We start from the raw sequence: 21616 nt of genomic DNA, 5'->3' as shown, positions 1-21616 counted from the left end.
CGTATTTTTTAAAATAATTTTTATTGTGCTTTAAGTGAAAGTTTACAAATCAAATCAGTCTGTCATATATAAGCTTATATACACCTTACTACATACTCCCACTTACTCTCCCCCTAATGAGTCAGCCCGCCCCCTCCATCCAGTCTTTCCTTTCGTGACAATTTTGCCAGTTTCTAACCCTCTCTACCCTCCTATCTCCCCTCCAGACAGGAGATGCCAACACAGCCTCAAGTGTCCACCTGATATAATTAGCTCACTCTTCATCAGCATCTCTCTCCTACCCACTGTCCAGTCCTTTTCATGTCTGATGAGTTGTCTTCAGGAATGGTTCCTGTCCTGTGCCAACAGAAGGTTTGGGGACCATGACCGCCGGGATTCCTCTAGTCTCAGTCAGACCATTAAGTATGGTCTTTTTATGAGAATATGGGGTCTGCATCCCACTGTTCTCCTGCTCCCTCAGGGGTTCTCTGTTGTGCTCCCTGTCAGGGCAGTCATCAGTTGTGGCCGGGCACCATCTAGTTCTTCTGGTCTCAGGATGATGTAAGTCTCTGGTTCATGTGGCCCTTTCTGTCTCTTGGGCTCTTAGTTATCGTGTGACCTTGGTGTTCTTCATTCTCCTTTGAGCCAGGTGGGTTGAGACCAATTGATGCATCTTAGATGGCCGCTTGTTAACATTTAAGACCCCAAACGCCACATTTCAAGATAGGATGCAGAATGTTTTCATAATAGAATTATTTCGCCAATTGACTTAGAAGTCCCCTTAAGCCATAGTCCCCAAACCACCGCCCTTGCTCTGCTGACCTTTGAAACATTCAGTTTATCCCGGAAACTTCTTTGCTTTTGGTCCAGTCCAGTTGAGCTGACCTTCCGGGGGAATTGAGTATCGTCCTTCCCTTCACCTACTAAAGTAGTTCTTATCTACTAACTAATCAGCATATGCGTACTTTTAAAAGTCCTTCAATCTATTTTCTCAGGAAAGTATCTAAAATGCTCTTAATTACCACTATACACCAGTTAGTAACACCCCTTCACAAGGCAACATTGTAAAACAAATACTAATATACTTCAGTCAATCTAGGAATGCCTAACTTATAGCTAGCTGCAAACAAAAGGCTACGTCACGTCACAATTAAAACAACCCAAATGGTGAGAGTAGAGAAACCAGAATCAAACATCTGAAATCTCTTTACTTGTTGCTCATCGTCAGAAGCCAGTGTCTCCAACAAAACACTGATTCAAGAAGAAGGATAAAATGTTGAGAAGGTATTAGAGTCCCGAGTGATGAAATGGTTATCTGTAACGAAGAACAGCTTTTGAGTAGTTTGAATGCAAAAAAGTGGTGACCACAGCAGGACTTTTCATTGCTACAATTTTCTGTACTAATTTCCACACAACCTGATTTAGTTCTCCATCCAGTTCCCTAAGAGATCACTTCAATGATGGTTTGGGCCAGAGTTTCTCAAGATTCACAGACATCGCCATCAGCTGAAGAACTTGCTGAGAGAAGCCCAGGCACCACCCTAGGGGTTCTGACTCGGCATGTCTGGATGAGAGATGCCCAGGCACCACCCTAGGGGTTCTGACTCAGCATGTCTGGATGAGAGATGCCCAGGCACCACCCTAGGGGTTCTGACTCGGCATGTCTGGATGAGAGATGCCCAGGCACTACCCTAAGGATTCGGACTTAGCATGTCTGGATGAGAGATGCCCAGGCACCACCCTAGGGGTTCTGACTCGGCATGTCTGGATGAGAGATGCCCAGGCACCACCCTAAGGATTCGGACTTAGCATGTCTGGATGAGAGATGCCCAGGCACCACCCTAGAGGTTCTGACTCAGCATGTCTGGATGAGAGATGCCCAGGCACTACCCTAAGGATTCGGACTTAGCATGTCTGGATGAGAGATACCCAGGCACTACCCTAGGGGTTCTGACTCGGCATGTCTGGATGAGATGCCCACGCACCACCCTAGGGGTTCTGACTCAGCATGTCTGGATGAGAGATACCCAGGCACTACCCTAGGGGTTCTGACTCGGCATGTCTGGATGAGAGATACCCAGGCACTACCCTAGGGGTTCTGACTCTGCATGTCTGGATGAGAGGTGCCCAGGTACTACCCTAGGGGTTCTGACTCAGCATGTCCTGAGAGGGACCAAAGAATTTCTAACAAGTTGCTGCTGCTAATCGTGATTGCACACTGAGACCAAACACTAATTTCCATGTGTCCTTGTTCCTGAAAAGGTAAGCCAGACTATGTGGGACACATATGTATTTAAATAAGCTCTGGAGCGTACCATTCTAATTATTTTGTCATCAAATAAAAAACAATCCTTTTTTGAAAGATCTTTTATCTAGACTAATGGCTTAGAATGGCTGCTATTCCTCATTAATATTTAAACTTTGGTTGTCAATATATAAAGACACCATGTTCATTAGCTTTTCAACTACTAGAATTCCATTACGAACTAGTAAACGCCTATCACACACAGAATGCGCTCTGTTGTACGAATCAATTATTGACTGACAGTCTCTTTCCTATTCTATGTTGGTACTCTGATATGTAGAAACAGTTCTCTACCGTTTCGGCAAATTTCTGAAGCAAAAACTGATTAAATCAAAATAATTACTTTTGTTCTTGCAAGGTGGAAACCAACACAACTAAATAAAAGTCATATAACTGATACTGTCATTTCCCAGCTCAGAGTGAGAACATAAAAACGGGATGAAGGAAGCCGTCAGTCTTCCATCCAAATTACTATAGTTTCTTATTCCATCTAAAGTATTGCGTACTCTGAGAATACCAGATGTCCATGGTAAATATTCAAATGCCTTGAGGATTTCCAAAGCACTATTCATGCTGATTTATGTGAATAACAGTAATTGCACATTGGTTAAAAAGTATTATATCCTTTGAAAAATTTAGGATTGTCAACACCATGATTACACTTAGATGCATGGTCTAATACTTTTCCAATTTGCACATTTATGACTGAAATAATTCATTTTTCAGGTGTGAGCTAATAAAACATGCGCTTCAGTAAATATGCTGTGGTAGTTAATACCATGGGTTCTAGAGTAAGACTGCCCTGTTTTTGAATCCTACCTCAGTCACCTGTTAGTTGGTAGGACTTTAAGCAAATTAATCTCTTGGATGACTTAACCTCTCTGTGAATGAGTTTCCCAATCTGTAAAAAGGGCTCCCAGCTCCCAGCTCCTACTTCACAGGATTTCATGAAAACTAAGTGTGACCACACAAGGGAAACAACAGTGATGGTGGTGGTGATGGGTACAATGACACCGTCAGTGAACAATATTTTTATCTTGTAAGAGAGAAGCAAAATCCCTGGAAATGCATCTATTTGGTATTTAGTAGGTCCTGGTCCATTTTCTAGGAGCCCTGACGGCACAGTGGTTAACAGCTTGGCTGCCAACCAAAAGGTCAGCAGCCTGAATCCATTAGCCGTTCCTTGGAAACCTTTTGGGGCAGTTCTACTCTGTTCTACAGGGTTGCTATAAGTTGGAAGTGACTCAATGGCAATGGTTGTTTTTTTTGTGTGTGTTTTTTTTTTTCTGGTCCATTTTCTAAATATTAGTGTGAAATATACTGAAGTCCACTCAGTCCTTGGAACAGTACCTTTAAAGGGAAATCAACCCACTATTCAAATTGGGGGGTAGGGGGGAGCACATTAAATTTGAAAATGAAAACTAAGAGCAGCTCTAGCTAAATTCACCTTAGACCCTGCCCCTCAACTGTATTTTTCCCTTCAAGATGTACTTTTAAGGCAGAAGCATTTCCCAAGCAACTTCGTGGCAATGTCAGAAAGGCTTGTCTAGCAGCTTGTGTCCATAGCACAGCGTGATTCCTGATCCACAAAAAGCACTCAGGTTTTTATTTACTTAACAAAAACCACATCCAGCCACGTGTGTACTCTCAGCTAGAGGCACTGGTCTGATGCTAGTCTAAGCATTTAATTTACATGAGCGAGCCATTAGCAGTGATTAACTGAATCTTCCTAACAGCCACAGGGATGGGTGCTCCTCCCATCTGAGGTGATGGCTCTGATGAAAGGACAGGTCTCCAGTGTAACTCTCAGCTTTTTTTCAAGCAACCAGAAGCATGTGCAAATGAATTTCTCAGCATCCTGTAAGAGCACAGAAAGGCAGGAGGCTTGAGCAGTCTCCAGGCACCAATCTTCAAGTCCACGGTCAGCTGAGGAGCTTTCATACTCTTTGCAACTTCCTCAAGACCCAGATAATAGGAAGCAACAGAGGTGAAGATATACTTCTGGTTATTTTTTTAATATAGCTGATGTCCATAAAAATTTCATCTGTAGATATAGATCTTTTGGTTAAAAGGCGAAACTCCACTGCTGTAGTTCAGCCCCATTATTTTAGACATGAGAAGGTAGAGACCCAGAAGGATTAAGTAGCTTGCTGTAAGGTCCCACAATGGAGCTTAGCTGGGTCCCAAACAGCCCCCTAGGAGCGGCTGCCTCTCAACCACACTGCCTCATATAAGCTCAACTCGTCCATCCCTGCTTCTTCTATTTGAAAGGCAAACATTAATAACCATCATTTGTAAATGTAGTAGCTTGTTTCTGCCTTTTTTTTCCTCTTTTATCCATCTTCAGATTTATAGTTATAATATAAAAAAACAGGAAAATGAGGAAAAATTGAATTTATAACTTTTCAACTTCTCCCTTTTGCTCCATACCAAGTTTCCCAAAGTTGGAGCCATGGTGGTACAGTGGTAAAGGTGGTACATGGTGGTACCAAAAGGTCAGCAGCTCAACCCCATCAGCTGCTCCTTGGAAACCCTATGGGGCAGTTCTACTCCGTCCTACACGGTTGCTATGAGTCAGAACCAACTCAATGGCACCTACCAAGGAACAAATTCCCCAAAGGGTGAGACATGCAGGAGTAGAGATTCTTTTGGTTGTATACATATGACCTTTTAAAAAAATTTAATAGTTATGTGTTTATTTGTGTTTTAGGAATAAAAGTCTAACTAGTCCATCAAACCAACTCGTGAGTTAAATTAATGAATATAATTGCTTAGGATGTTTGTCATAGGGCGGTGGCTTGTGTGTTGGTGTGATACTGGAAGCTGTGCCCCTGATATTTCAAATACCAGCAGGATCAGCCATGGTGGACAGGTGTCAGTGGAGCTTTCAGACTAAGACAGACCAGGAAGAAGGACCTGACGATCTACTTCTAAAAAAACTGGCCAGTGAAAACCTTACAAATAGCAGTGGAACACTGTCTGAGCTCTGTTGTACACAGGGTCACTGTGAGTCAGACCCAACTCAACGGCATCCAACAACAGGATGAGGCACATGAAATCCCCCTTGCATAAAATGCACAAACGACAGGCCCAGTGTACAAACCCACGGAATTTAATCACAGCCCTTGGAAATATGTGAGGATGGATTAAAAAAGACACATTAACATTATCAAAGCCTTTTATTTTAGCCTATTTTAGAAAAATCTACTTGGAATTAATTGTTTTGGTTTAGTCTTGCAGGTCAAAAAGTATTTAACTTGCTTTTTTTGCCTACTGTGTTTAAGTTTTTATCACTACCTAATATTTATGGCTTACACTTGTTTTTTCATTACCTTCTATTTATGGCTACAGAGGAATTACCACTTACGGCAATGATATGGTAATGAGTAGAGACAGACCACATAAATTATCAGCTCACTGGATACAGCCAAACTGAAGGTGATAGGCAAATGGATGAATTTCGAGAAAAACTTTATCAAACCTCAGGGATATAAGGGAGTACTTATTTTACCTTCACATTTTTTCTTCCCAAGTCATTTCTTAAACTGAATATTACAAATATTTACATTATGTATTCACGTATTCATGTATTCACTTAAATGGAAGACGTGATTTGATCATCAATTACTTAAGGGCACTTTTATTCACCCGGGCTTTCCTTGAGGCCTCTCACAGTCTTCACCCACCAGACACAAGGCTTTCAAAAAAATGGATAATTTGGAAATAATTGGTATAATGAGAGCCTGAGGAATGCTAGGGTCAAGTAGGGTCTTTTCCATATTTAACAATATAATATTAATAACATTCTAATGATCAAAACTCATTATTAGAGCAAAATTCCCAGGGAAGAGCAACAGAGCCACAATCCACATGGTAGATACTTGTAAAATCACTTAAATACAGTAAAATAAAAGCTGATATTTAATTTAAGATAGTGCCTATGTTTTCTTTTTGGATGAAACTCACTGAAAAAAAAAGATTTCAAGTAGAAAATATATTCTGGAACCTATGGAATTTAGGATTTTAACATGTTTATCACTTAAAATATATGGCCACTTAAGTTACCTGTTAACAAGTATGTATACGCTTTTCTAACTTACATGCTTTTCACTCGTTTAAGAATGTTATAAAGCAGTTAGAGTGTGCCAGACAGGCTCTCGCAGTGTAAAGCTATGGTCTGTGTCTTCAGGAGCTCATCATGGGACAGGGGACGTAAGACACAGAAAAAGGACCGCTGCACAGCAAGAATGGGCAACTTCTCCAAGGAGACCAGTGAGCAAAGTCACACTGTGCCTCCCACTCTATGACTGATATTTCCTCCTGTGGCACCCAGCTCCCATTAAGCTATAGTGAAGAAAAAAAATTCCTGACTCAGAGGCTTTTAAAGGCTGAAAAAGAGACCTAGGCTGACTGAGGTCTAGTCAAGAAAAAGAGAAAAGACAGGGAATATGATTACACACCACTACTCAATGTACACTGAGGCTATGTGAAGCCCCATCTCCTGTGAGCTAAGAACCCTCTCACTCACAGGTGCTAGAGTCTCATACAAGTGGATCTTGTATCCTCAGTAACAAAAGGTCACTGCATTGTATCTAAAAACAAATTCCAGAATTGCTTACTTGTGGGAAGTCCTTTTCTTCATCATGTTTGCAGACACACCAGCATGTCCTATAAGAGAGGGAAGTGTACAGTCAATGAAAACAATAAAAATACATTGGAACTGAGGAAAATATTAATTTCTGGAAAACTATTATATAAAACACTAAATAAACTGTTAATCAGCAAATCAGGAATACAAAGAAAGTCCTCAGCATGATAAAAGACACACTGGAAAAACCCACAGCTAACAGCATACTCAATGGTCAAGGTCTGAAAGCTTTTCCCCTGTGATCACGAACAAGTCAAGGATAACCGCTTTCACCACAGCTATTCAACACCACAGCTATTCAACACTGTACTAGAAGTTCTAGCCAGAGTAATTAAGCAAGAAAAGGAAACAAAAGGTATCCAAACTGGAAAGGAAGAAGTAAAACTGCCTCTAATAGAAGATGACATGATCCTATACACAGAAAATCACAAGAATCCACAAGAAAGTTACTGGATCTAATAAATGAATTCTGTAAAGTGGCAAGGTCCACGATCCATACACAAAAACAAAAACAAAAAAAATCTGAAAAGGAAATCAAGAAAACAATCGCATTTACAATAGCATCAAAAAGAATACCTAGGGATAAATTACTTAATGGAGGTGAAAGACTAGTAAACTGGAAACTATAAAACACCGTTGAAAGAAATTAAAGAAGACCTAAATGAATGGAAAGATATTCTGTGCTCATGGATTAAGAAGGCTTAATATTGCTTAGATATCAATACTACCCAAAACAATCTACAGATTCAATACAGCCCCTATCAAAATTCCAATGGTCTTTTACGGAAAAATAGAAAGGCCAATCCTTAAAATTCGTATGGAATTGCAAAGGAGCTTTTTATGGATTGAACTGTGTCCCCCAAAACTGTGTCAACTTGGGTAGGCCATATTCCCACTATTATGTGGTTGCCCTCCGTTTTGTAATCTGATGTAATCATCCTATGTGTTGTAAATCTTAATCTCTATGATGTTAATAAGACAGGATTAGAGTTAAGTTATGTTAATAAAGCAAAACACAATCTTCAGGATTAAGGTGTATCTTGAGTCAATCCCTCCTGAGATACAAAAGAGAGAAGTGAGCAGGAGGAGAGGGACCTCCTACCACGAAGAAAGAAGAGCTGGGAACACAGTGTGTTCCCTGTGCTGAGAAACTTCTAGACCCAGTAAAAACTGATGCCAAGACCTTCCCCCAGAACCAACAGAGAGAGAAGTTCTTCCTCTGGAGCTGGCGCCTTGAAGTCAGACTTCTAGCCTCCTAGACTGTGAGAGAATAAATTTCTGTTAGTTAAAGCCATCCACTTGTGGTATTTCTCTTACTGCTGCACTAGATAACTAAGACAGGCCCCAAATAGCCAAAGCAATTTTGAAAAAGAACTCACACTTCCTGCTTTCAAAACATACTATAAAAACTATACTAATCAAAATAATGTGGTACAGGTATAAGGACAGACATATGATGGGAACGTAAAACGGTATATCCCCTGTGAGAAACATTTTGGCAGTTCCTCAAAAAGTTAAACACAGAATTACCATAAACCAAAAATCAAACACATTGCTGCTGAGTCTATTCCAACTCATAGGGACTCTGTATGACAGCGCAGAACTGCCCCATAGGGTTTCCAAGGAGCAGCTGGTAGATTTGAACTGCCAACCTTTTGGTTAGCAGCCAAGCTCTTAAAACACTGTGCCACCAGGCTCCAGAATTACCATATGACCCAGCAATTCCATTCCTGGCTATACATGGAAAAGAACCGAAAGCACAGACTCAAACAAATACTTGCACACCAGTGTTCACTGCAACGCTATTCACAAGGCCAACGGGCTGAAACAACCTAAATGTTCATCAAGAGATGAAAGGATGAATAAAATGAGGTTTATACACACAATGGAATATTACTAGCCCAGAAAGAGAAATGAAGTCCTGCTACATGCTACAACACAGATGAATCCTGGAAACACGCCAAGTGAAAAGACAGTCACAAAAGGACAAACATTGTATGATCCCATTTATACAGAACAAACGAAACATACAGAGACCCAAGCTTATTAGTGGTTCCTAAGGGTAGCACGGAGGAAGAAAGGGGGGATTGCTGCTTGGAGGGCACTGAGTTTCTGTTTTGGTGGTAGAAAAACCTGAAAAAGGATAGTGGTAATGGTTGCACAACATGATGAATGTAATCAATGTCACTGAATGTAAAAACTGTTGAATTGGCAAATGTTTTACTATATATATTTTTACCACAATAAAGAAGAAAAACTGAGCTGAAAATTAAGGAGTCATTAAAGGTCTACTGGACCAAACAATAGATTAGCTTAACTAGGAAAGCATTATGCTCTTAAGATATATATGTGACAACATCAACTCACAAAGTTAGTTATCTTAGGGGGCAGTGAGTTTATGTTAATGGGAGAAAAACAACTCAGAGAAGGAGGGTGCGAATAGTTGTATAACTCAGAATGTCATCGTCACTAAACGTACATGTAGAAACTTGAACTGGCGTACGTTTTTGCTGTGTATACTGAACAACAAAAATAATTTTTTTAAAAAAAGGTATATTAGAACTGCACCACCCTCCCCACTTTGCCTTATTACTCAAAGCACACATAGCCCCACACTGAATATAATGAGCACCGGTTACCAGAAAAGGCCACCTTAGTTTAGCATTTGGGCACAGCCAGTTAACAGACTGCTCCCTGTCCCTACAGCCTAAAGCACAGCCTGTCAAGCCTCCACACCCCCACAGTAAGTTCCCACAAAGCTGACTTTCCAATTTAGGAGATTATCATGGCAGCAAGAGAATCTCCTATGTATCAGTCAAAGAAATGTAAGCCACTCGTAATCAAATAATCCTTTAACAATAAAAAAAAAAATAGCCGTGTTTAAAAAAAAACTTAGGATAACTGGGAAGACCCAAACAAGCAGCACCACTGTCCTCGAAATGATCAGAGAACTAAAACTGGTAAAGAACTGACAACCCTAAGGAAACTGAAGGTATTGTACTACAACAGGAACAACAGGTGATGAAAAAAGGAAACCAAGAGCTCTCGAAAACTAAAAAATGAATACAAGTACTACCTGTGCAACTTCTGTAAAATCTAAAATGATTTCAAAAGAAACAGTTAAAAAAAAACTTAGCCTAGACTCATTCTTCCATCATCAACACTGAAGACAGGAGAGCGAGTGATATCTTCAAAGTATGTGAAACAGGCTGAAAGACCTAGTACGGATAGGAGCAAGAGACCAGGAACCAAGGAAGAATGCCTCCAAGGAGCTGCGGCCACACAATAGAAGGTCCAAAACCCGTTGCCACTGAGTCGATTCCGAATCATAGCAACCCTATAGGACGGAGTAGAACTGCCCCATAGAGTTTCCAAGGAGTGCCTGGTGGGTATGAACTGCCAACCTTTTGGTTAGCAGCTGTAGCACTTAACCACTACGCCACCAGGGTTTCCAATAGAAGGTCTAGGAAGATAAATAACTTACATCACAGACAAAAGGCTAATAATATTAACAAAGACACAGCTTCTAAAAGTAGAGAGGAAAAATAGAAACTGAAAAAGGAAGAGAAATTAGCCCTTACACGTAAAACAAGGTATTAGGCTCACACATAAAACTACACTCAATACTGGTGAGGAGTGAGCTTCTTGGATCAAGTGGACACTTGAGACTATGTTGGCAACTCCTGCCTGGAGGGGAGATGAGAGGGTGGAGGGGGTTAGAAGATGGCGAAATGGACACAAAAGAGAGAGCGGAGGGAGTCCCATTAGGGGGAGAGTAATTGCGAGTGTGTAGCAAGGTGTACATGGGGTTTTGTGTGAGAGACTGACTTGATTTGTAAACTTTCACTTAAAGAACAATAAAAATTATTTTTAAAAACAACACTGAGACACCATCAGGCACCATTTCTCACCTACCAGGCTTACAAAAATCTGCGTTTGACAACATACTATACTGGCAAGACTGTGGGGAGAGTCTTACGTATCGCTGGGAGGAATGTAAAATTTCAGGAAGTACATGGAGAAGAATCTAGTGGTATCTCACGAAATTACATGTGCATTTAGTATTAGACTCAATTCTACTTCCACAAACCTAATGATTCACTGGCAAGACTTATGGATAAACCTATTCATTGTGGCTATTACTTATAATCATGGAAGAGGGCGGGGGGGAACAACCCAATGTCCAATAATAAGGGACTAATGAACCAACTAACAGGGTACATCCACACAATGGCGCACTGTCCTTACCTGTTGTCATACCCAAGTGCGATCTGATAGCAACCCTATAATGGCACACTAGTCGGCTGTAAACAGCAATGACGAAGAGTTCTCAATACTAGTAAGGAGTGGTCACTAATACCTACTGTTAAGTGCAAAAAGTAAGGTACAGAAGAGTAAGTAGGTACGCAAACATTCAGTGGGCACTAACGTATCTTTGTCACTAAGTGGGGTGATACCACACCTCTGAGAATCACTGATTTTCCAGTGGAAAAACAGTAAGATCCTTTGCTAAGTAGCTACATCTACATCTATTTGTTTAGTGAAGAGAGAAATGAAAGAGAACCATAATTTACAATATGAACCGTTCTATGATTCTCAGATAAGCTCTATTAAACCATGACATCCAAGAGAAATTATATACATTCAAACTGTTTTAACAGAGACTCATCCAGACACATTCCAAAATAAGACCAAAAACGAAATTTTAACTTAATTTCATGTGGACTCAGATATTCCAAAGACAAAAACCAATGACCGTTCAGCAACTCGCTGAGATTAGAAATTCCAACCAAGCCCCATCCAGACCATACTTACTGACGCCCACCTGAAACCACACAGTAACTAGTGTTCCTCCTCCATGAGTACATTTCCCTCTTTTGACATTCCACTGAGACTCTCTCTGTCAAGGTAGTATGCTCCCTGTTGCTCTGCAAATTTAATAAACCCAGCTCTGAATCGACTTGATGGCACTGGGGGGCTCTGAACGAGCAGGTTTCCCTGGTGGTCTCTAGGGGTGCATCCTCAACAGAAAGTAAATGACCATGACTTACAATTTTAAGACAAATCAGAGGGGCAGGGCCAAGATGGCAGAGTAGTCAGATGCTTCCTGTGGTCCCTCTTACAGCAAAGACCCCAAAAAACAAGTGAATCAATTATATATGACAATCTTGGAGCCCCGAATATCAAAGGAAAAGTTGACGAATCTGGCCAAGCAGCAGGGGGAGGGACAGATGGTTCAGAAGCAGCAAGGAGTTGCCAGACCTGACCCGGAGGGAACCAGCACCCTGTAGTCTGGGGTCGTCTGGCGCCAGCCATGAGACAAGCAGGCGTTTACGACGTGTTTTCCACATCAGGACAGACAGTGGCATAGAGTTCACTCACGCCCCAAGATTCAGCGAAAAGCAGCGCTCGATCGGTAAAAGGTAAGTACATGCGTCTAACCTACCACACAGATCAAAAAACATCCCTTTGGGAAAAACCTCTCTTCCATTTACCTGATCCCTCACCACCCTTCATTAGGTCACGAGGCGACTTCAGCAATAGCCACGTTCCCTGGGCTGGAAGTAGGACCCGTGGCGTGCCCTGAGCCATTCTCCCAGCCTTGGAGAGGGAACAAATTAACAAAAAGGGAAAAAATAATCTGCCGGCTCCCCTAAGCCAGGAACGTAGGGCAGAAACACCTCCTTTGCCTAGGCACAGGCATAAGGGGCCACGGACTCTGAATGCCTTGTATCCCTGCGTACACCAGTGTCGGCCCATTTCAACAGCGCAGGCCCTCATTAACACAGTACAACAGGACATATACTTGAAGTCTAACTGTTTCAGCTATATGGGACAGAGGCAGGTTTGTGATGTTTGACACTGCTCTGCATATAAACCAAGGTCCTCACCTACTCACATCAGGGGGCTGAACACTGGTGGTTCCACCCATGACAACTAGCCACTTGTGACAAGGAACCAAAATAAGTGGTGCCTCCCAGGCTTACAGCCAACACCAATGGGTGCCCATACTCCGGCTGCAAAACACACCCAACTACACGCTCTAGGGAACAGGGGCATACTTTACTCAGACACTAAGGGGTGGTTGTCAGCCCCTTGTCTTGCTCAGGATGTGACCCCCTGCCTACACCAATCACCCCTGCTCATCTAGGACTGTAGGTGGAGAGCCTGCACCATACACTGGTGACCTATTACCTGGACACTTGAGCTGAATCCATACAAGTAAACAGGCTCCTGGGCTCACATAGCTAGTAAATGCCTCTAACCACCTGGTGACAGGATGACAGAGCTTCAAACACACCAGTAATCAAACTAGCTCACTTGAGCAGCCTATTTGAGCATATCACAACGAAACAAAACAAGAAGTTAGGACAAGTAAGCAAAGATAACATAAATTAATACAATAACATATTAATGTCTGTGAGCAACATCAAACCACATAAAGATGCAGACCATGATGGCTTTAGCAAGCTCCCAAAACAAAGAATCGAGAAATCTTCCAGATGAAGATAAATTCCTGCAATTACCAGAGGTAGGATACAAAAGATTAACATAAAGAACTCTTCAAGAAATCAGGAAAGAGATCAAGCAAAACACAAAACAAGCCAAGCAGCACAAAGAAAAAGCAAGAGGAAAGTTAAGATTAGAGAAGAATAAAATGACAATTTTAATAGGCTGAAGGAATACAAAGAGAGATGGCAAACAGAAATCCAGAAGATTAACAATAAAATTTCAGAATTAGACAACTCAACAGAAAGTCACTGGAACAGAATTGAGGCAATGGAAGTCAGAATTAGTGAGACTGATGATAAAGCGATTGAAACCAATGTATTTTGAGTAAAAATAGGAAAAAGAATTTTTTAAAAATGAAGAAACCGTAAGAATTATGTGGGACTCTATCAAGAGGAATAACCTAGGAGTGACTGGAGTACCAGAGTGGGGGGATAACAGAAAAAACATAGAGAATTGCTGAAAATCTGCTGCCAGGAAACTTCCCTGATATCATGAAAGATGAGAAGATATCTACTCAAGATGCTCATCAAATCCCACATACGGCAGATCCCAAAAGAAAAGTCATTAAGACATGTTATAAATAAACTTGCCAAAACCAAAGATAAAGAGAGTATTTTAAGAGTGGCTACTGGGTAGGGATAAACAAAAAGTCACTTAACAAAGGAGAGTCAATAAGACTAAGCTTGGACTACTTAGCAGGAACCATGAAGGCAAGAAGGCAATGGGAAGATATATATAAAGGCCTGGGGGACAAAACTGCTAGCCAAGAATTATATACCCAACAAAACTGTATCTAAAATATGAAGGCAAAATTAGGACATTTCCAGATAAACAGAAGTTTAGGGAATTTGCAAAAACCAAACCAAAACTGCATGAAATACAAAAGGGAGCCCTCCGGTTAGAAAATCAATAACATCAGATAACAACCCAAGACCAGAACACAGGCCAGAGGAACCAAGTATCAACCCAGATAGGGAAATCCCAAAAATGAATCAAAGCTAAAAAACTCACAACGGGGAAATAGAGACGTCACTATGTAAAAGATTACAACATTAAAACAAAGAAGAGGGACTAAAAAATGTAGTCATAGATCTTTCATATGGAGAGGAAGTCAAGGTGATATAAATAAAAGATTAGATTAAACTTAGAAAAATAGGGGTATATATTAAGGTAACCACAAAGGAAACTAACATTTCCTACACATTAAAATAAAAAACAAGAAAAACATAAAGACTCAGCAAATACAAAATCAACAGCAATGAAGAGGAAGAGAAATATATAAAGAAAAACAGCTCAGCACAGAAAATTAAGTGGAACAAAGAAACTGTCAACAACACCAAAAAAAAAAAGAGAGACCAGAATGGCAGCACTAAACTTATACTTATCAATAATTACACAGAATGTAAAAGGTTTAAATGTACCAAGAAAAAGACAGAGAATGGCAGAATGGATAAAAAAACGTGATCCATCTATATACTGCTTACAGGAGACACACCTTAGACTTAAAGAAACCAACTAAAACTCAAAGGATGGGAAAAATATTTCAAGCAACAATCAAAAAAGAGCAGGAGTAGCAACATTAGTTTCTGACAAAATAGACTTTAAATTAAAATCTACCACAAAGGATACGGAAGGACAACTACATAACGATTAAAGGGTCAATGCACTGAGAGGACATAACCATAATATTTACACACCCAACGACAAGGCTCCAAAATACATAAAACAAACTCTGAGCAGTACTGAAAAGAGAGAGAGACAGCTCCACAATAATAGTAGGAAACATCAACACACCACAATTGGTGAAGGACAGAACGTCCTGAAAGAAGCTAACTAAAGACACGGAAGCTCTAAATGCCACAAATAACCCATCTGATCTCACAGATATATACAGAACACTCCACCCAACAGCACCCAAGTATATTTTCTTTTCCAACGTACATAGAACATACTCCGGAATACAACACATATTAGGTCATAAAGCAAGCCTTAACAGGATCCAAAACATTGAAATGTTACAAAGCATCTTTTCTGACCATAAATCCATAAAAGCAGAAATCAGTAACACAAAAAGAAGGAAAAAAAATCAACCACATGGTAACTGAACAACACCTTGCCCAAAAACTACAGGGTTATAGAAGACATTAAGGACAGAATAAAGAAATTCACAGAATCAAAAGAGAATGCAAATACATCCTACCAGAACCTTTGGGACACAGCAAAAACAGTTCTCAAAGGTCAATTTATAGCAATAAATGCACACATACAAAAAGAAGGACCAAAATCAAAGAATTAACCCTACACCTTGAACAAACAGAAAGCAGCAAAAGAAGCCCTCGGTCACCAGAAGAAAGCAAACAATAAAAATTAGAGCAGAATTAAATGAAGTAGATAATACGAAAACAACTGAAAGAGTTAATAAGACCAAACGCTGGTTGTTTGAAAACATCAACAAAATTGATTTAAAAAAATGGCCAAACTGACAAAGGGGGGGAGCAAATAACCTCAATAATAACTGAGATGTACGATATCACAACAGACCCAACTGAAATTTAAAAAATCATAACACAATACAATAGAAATTGCACTCTAAGAAATTTGAAAACCTAGAGGAAATGGACAAATTGCTAGAAGCTCACTCCCTACTGAAACTAACACAAACAGAGATAGAACAACTAAATAAACCTATTAACAGAAGAAGAGATTGAAAAGGTAATTAAAAAACTCTTCAACAACAACAACAAAAAACCCCTGGCCTGATGGCCTCACTAGAGAATTCTACCAAACTTTCACACAAAGTTAACACCACTACCACTAAACATATATCAGAGCACAGGAAAGAATGGAATACTCCCTACTCCAAAACTCATTCTGTGATGTTAGCATAACCCAGATACCAAAGCCAGATAAAGCCACCACAGAAAAGAAAATTACAGACAAATATTCCTCATGAACTTAGATGGAAAAATCCTCAACAAAATTCTAGCCAACAGAATTCAACAACATATCAAAAAAAAATAATTCACCATGGTCAAGTGGGATTCATACCAGATATACAGGCATGGTTCAACATTAGAAAGACAACCAATGTAATGCATCACTTGAATGAAATAAAATACAAGAACCACATGATCTTAACAATTGATGAAGAAAAGGCATCTGAGAAAGTCCAACACTCATTCATGATAAAAACTCTCAACAAAACAGGAATAGAAGAAAAATTCCTCAACATAATAAAAGGCATTTATACAAAGCCAACGACCAACATCATCCTAAATGGAGAAGAGTCTGGAAGCATTCCCACTGAGAATGGAAACCAGACAAGGATGCCCCCTTTATTACCATTCTTACTCAACACTGGGCTAGAGGTCCTAGCCAGAGCAACGAGGCTAGAAAAAGAAATAACGGGCATCTGAATTAGTAAGGAAGAAGTATCTGTATTTGAAGATGACATGATCTTATACAGAGAAAACCCCAAAGAATCCACAAGTAAACTACTGAAACTACTGAAAGAGTTCAGCAAAGTACCAGGATACAACATACAAACATCAGCTGGATTCCTCTACACCAACAAAGGGAACGTCAAAGAGGAAATCACCACATTGATACCATTTACAATAGCCCCCAAGAAGATAAAATACCTAGGAATAAATCTAACCAGAGATGTAAAAGGCCTATATAAAGAAACTACAAGACACTACTGAAAGAAACCAAAAGACACCTACATAATTGGAAAAACATACCTTGCTCATGGTTAGGAAGACTTAACATTCTAAAAAAGTCTATTCTACCCAAAGCGATCTATACATACAATGCAATCCCGATCCAAATTCCAATGGCATTTTTTAATGTGATGGAGAAACAAATCACCAACTTCATAAAGTAAAGCATTACTGAAAAAGAAGAACAAAGTGGGAGGCCTCCATACTACCAGTACCAGCCTGGTACTGCTACAACACCAGATACATAGACCAATGGAACAGAATTGAGATCTAGTCATAAATTCATCCACTTATGAGCAGCTGATATTTGACAAAGGCACAAAGTCAGTTAACTGGGGTAAAGACACTCTCTTTAACAAATGCTGTTGGCATAAATGGATACCCATCTGCAACAAACTAAAACAAGACCCATACCTCATACCACGCACAAAAACAAACTCAAAATCGATCAAAGACCTAAATATAAAATCTAAGAGGCCTAATAGATGGCATAAACAGCATACAAAACATTATTAATAACACACAAACACCAGAAGAGAAACTAGGTAACTGGGAGCTCCTAAAAATCAAACACTTGTGCTCACCCAAAGACTTCAAAAAAGGAGTAAGAGGACAACCTACACACTGGGCAAAAATTTTTGGCTACAACAAATCCAATCAGTGTCTAATCTCTACAAGATACTGCAAAACTTCAACAACAGAAAGACAAACAACCCAATCCAAAAATGGGCAAAATGATATGAACAAGCACTTCACCAAAGAAGACATTCCGGTCACTACCAGAAATGTAAGGAAATGCTCATGATCATTAGCAATTAGAGAAATGCAAATCAAAACTAAAATGAAATGCCATCAAACCCCAACAAGGCTAACACTAATCCTAAAAAACACAAAATAATAAATGTTGAAGAGGCTGAAATGCTTATAAAATGCTGGTGGGAATATAAAATGGAACAACCACTTTGGAAATCGATTTGGCACTTCCTTAAAAAGCTAGAAATAGACGCACCATACAGTCCAGCAATCCCACTCCTTGGAATATATCCTAGAGAAATAAGAGCCCTCACATGAATACATATATGCATACCCATGTTCACTGCTGCTCACAATAGCAAAAAGACAGAAACAATCTAAGTGCCCATAAACGGATAAAATGGATAAACACATTATGGTTTAGTCACACAATGGAACACTACACAACAATAAAAAACAATGACTCATTAAAACATTTCATAATATGGATGAAACTGGGAGGCATTATGCTGAGTGAAATTAGTTGGAAAAGACCACTATTGTAAGAACTCAAGAAAAGGTTTAAGCACAGAAGAAAACATTCTTTAATGGTTTTGTGGGTGGGGAGGGAGGAAAGGGGGTATTCGCTAACAAGATAGTAGACAAGAATTGTTTTAGGTGAAAGGCAGGACAACACACAATACAGGGGAAGTCAGCACAACTGGGTTAAACCAAAAGCTAAGAAGCTTCCTGAATGCAACCAAACAATTGGTGGGATGGAGAACAGGGGTGGGGACCTGGGGACCATGTTTTCAGGGGATATCTACGTCAGTTGGCATAACAAAGCTTATTAAAAAAATGTTCTGCGCTTCAAGACATCAGAAATTAAATCGGGAATGTACAGAAAAAGACAAGAAACACACAGACAAAAGAGTTCAAGAAATTAAAAAGATTATTCAAGAACATAATGAAAAATTTAATAAGCTGCAAGTATCCATAGAAAGACAGCATTCAGAAATTCTTTTTTTTTTTTAAGAATAAAATTACAGAACTAGACAACTCAAAAGGAAGTCAGAGGAGCAGAATTGAGGAACTAGAATGCAGAACTGGGGAGATGGAGAATAAGGCAATTGGCTCCAATATATTTGAAGAAAAATCAGATAAAAGTATTTAAAAAAATGAAGAAATGCTAAGAATCATGTGGGACTCTATCAAGAATAATTTGCGTATGACCGGAATTCCAGAACAGGGAAGGATAACAGAAAACAGAGAGAGAATTGTTGAAGATTTCTTGGCAGAAAACTTCCCAGACATCATGAAAGATGAAAGGGTATCTACTCAAGATTCTCGTCGAACCCCATACAGGCTAGATCCCAAAAGAAAATTACCAAGGCATATTATCATCAAACTTGCCAAAACCAAAGATAAAGACAAAATTTTAAAAGCAGCCAGGGATAAAAGTCATCTACGAAGGAGAATCACTTAAGTCCTAACTACTCAGCAAAAACCACACAGGCAAGAAGGCAATGTGATGACATATATAGAGAACTGAAAGAGAAAAACTGCCAGCCAAGAATCATATATCCAGCAAAACTCTCTCTCAAATATGAAGGTGAAATTAAGTCATTTACGATATACACAACCTTAGAGAATTTACAAAAACCAAACCGAAGCTACGAGAATTACTAAAGGAAATTCTTTAGTCAGAAAATCAATAATATCAGATATCACCACAATACAATGGCACAGAACAGAGCATCCCGATATCAACTCAGACACGGAAATAACAAAAATAAAGGAAAAAAAAAAAAAAACGCTCAAAACAGGGATTCACTGATGTCATTATGTAAAACATGACAATAATCAATAAAGAGGAACTAAATACAGGTTGCATAGATCTTCCATATGAAGAGGAAATCAAGGCAATATACGGAAATACAAGTCAGGTTTATACTTAGAAAAATAGGGGTAAATATCAAGGTAACCACAAAGAAGACTAACAATCCCATACTTCAAAATAAAATCCAAGATAAACATAAAGACTCAGAAAAAAAAATTCAACTACAATGAAAAAGAACACACAATTTACAAAGAAAAACTTCTCAGCACAAAAAAGTGGAAAAATAAAATAAATTATCAATACACAAAAAAAGGCATCAAAATGACAACACTAAACTTATACCTATCTATAATTACACTGAATGTAAATGGACTAAATGCACCAATAAAGAGAGAGTTGCAAATTGGTTAAAAAATAAATAAATAAACTACCTATATGCTGCCTACAAGAGACACACCTTAGACTTACGACAAACAAACTAAAACTCAAAGGGTGGAAAAAAATATATCAAGCAAATAACAATCAAAAAAGAGCAGGAGTGGCAATATTAATTTCTGACAAAATAGGCTTTCAAGTTAAATCCACCAAAAAGGATAAAGGAGGACACTATATAATGATTAAAGGGACAATTTACCAGAAAGATGAAAAAAAAAAAACAAAACCAGCGCCGTAGACCATATTAAATATTTATGCACCCAATGACAGGGCTGCAAGATACACAAAACAAACTCTACGAGCACTGAAAAGTGAGATAGACAGCTCCATAATTATAGTAGGAGACTTCAACACACCACTTTCAATGAAGGACAGGACATCCAGAAAGCTCAATAAAGACGCGGAAGATCTAAATGCCACAATCAACCAACTGGACCTCATAAGACATATACAGAACACTCCACCCAACAGCAGCCAAGTACACTTATTTTTCTAGCGCACATGGAATATTCACTAGAATAGACCACATATTAGGTCATAAAGCAAGCCTTAGCAGAATCCGAAATATTACAAAGCATCTTCTCTGACCATAATGCCATAAAAGTAGAAATCAGTAACAGAAAAACCATGGAAAAGAAGTCAAACACTTGGAGACTGAACAATATCCTACTCAAAAAGAGCTGGGTTATACAAGACATTAAGGAGGGAATAAAGAAATTCACAGACTCCAATGAAAATGAAAACACTTCCTATCAGAACTTTTGGGACACAGCAAAAGCAGTGCTCAGAGGTCAATTTATATCAATAAATGCACACTTACAAAAAGACGGGTCAAAATCAAAGAACTGTCCCTACAACTTAAACAAATAAAGAGCAACAAAAGAAACCCTCAGGCACCAGAAGAAAACAAATAATAAAAATTAGAGCAGAACTAAACGAATTAGAGAACAGAAAAACAATTAAAAGAGTTAACAAGACCAAAAGCTGGTTCTTTGAAAAAAATCAACAAAACTGTTAAACCACTGGCCAAATGGACAAAAGAAAAACAGGAGAGGAAGCAAATAACCTGATTAAAAAATGAGATGGGCAATATCACAACAGTCCCAACTGAAACTGAAAGAATCATATCAGGTCACAATGAAAAACTGTACTCTAACAAATTTGAAAACCTAAAAGAAATGGATGAATTCCTAGAAACACACTACCTATCTAAACTAACACAAACAGAGGGAGAACAACTAAATAGACCCATAACAACAACAAAAAAAAGAGACTGAAAAGGTAATCAAAAAACTCCCAACAAAATAAAGCCCTGGCCCTGCTGGCTTCACTGCAGAGTTCTACCAAACTTTCAAAGAGGTTAACACCACTACTACTAGAAAAGGACGGAATATTCCCTGACTCACTCTATGTAGCCAGCATATCCCTCATACCAAAACTAG

General features: G+C 39.2%; 1 protein-coding gene across 10 annotated transcripts in view; it reads right to left on the bottom strand.

Annotated features, from left to right (window-relative positions):
- Positions 1-21616, bottom strand: part of SPIN1 (spindlin 1) — an 89498-nt gene that overhangs the window by 16164 nt on the left and 51718 nt on the right. For all 10 annotated transcript variants that reach the window (XM_064291006.1, XM_003421569.4, XM_064290999.1 and 7 more), the window contains one exon: positions 6904-6952. In XM_064291006.1, coding sequence (XP_064147076.1) covers positions 6904-6952 — 49 coding nt within the window. The remainder of the gene's footprint in view (positions 1-6903; positions 6953-21616) is intronic.

The sequence above is a fragment of the Loxodonta africana genome, chromosome 9, assembly GCF_030014295.1.
Source record: "Loxodonta africana isolate mLoxAfr1 chromosome 9, mLoxAfr1.hap2, whole genome shotgun sequence".
Taxonomy (NCBI): Eukaryota; Metazoa; Chordata; class Mammalia; order Proboscidea; family Elephantidae; genus Loxodonta; species Loxodonta africana.
The sequence above is the reverse complement of the archived record's forward strand: the minus strand, read 5'-3'. Positions and strand labels throughout refer to the sequence as shown.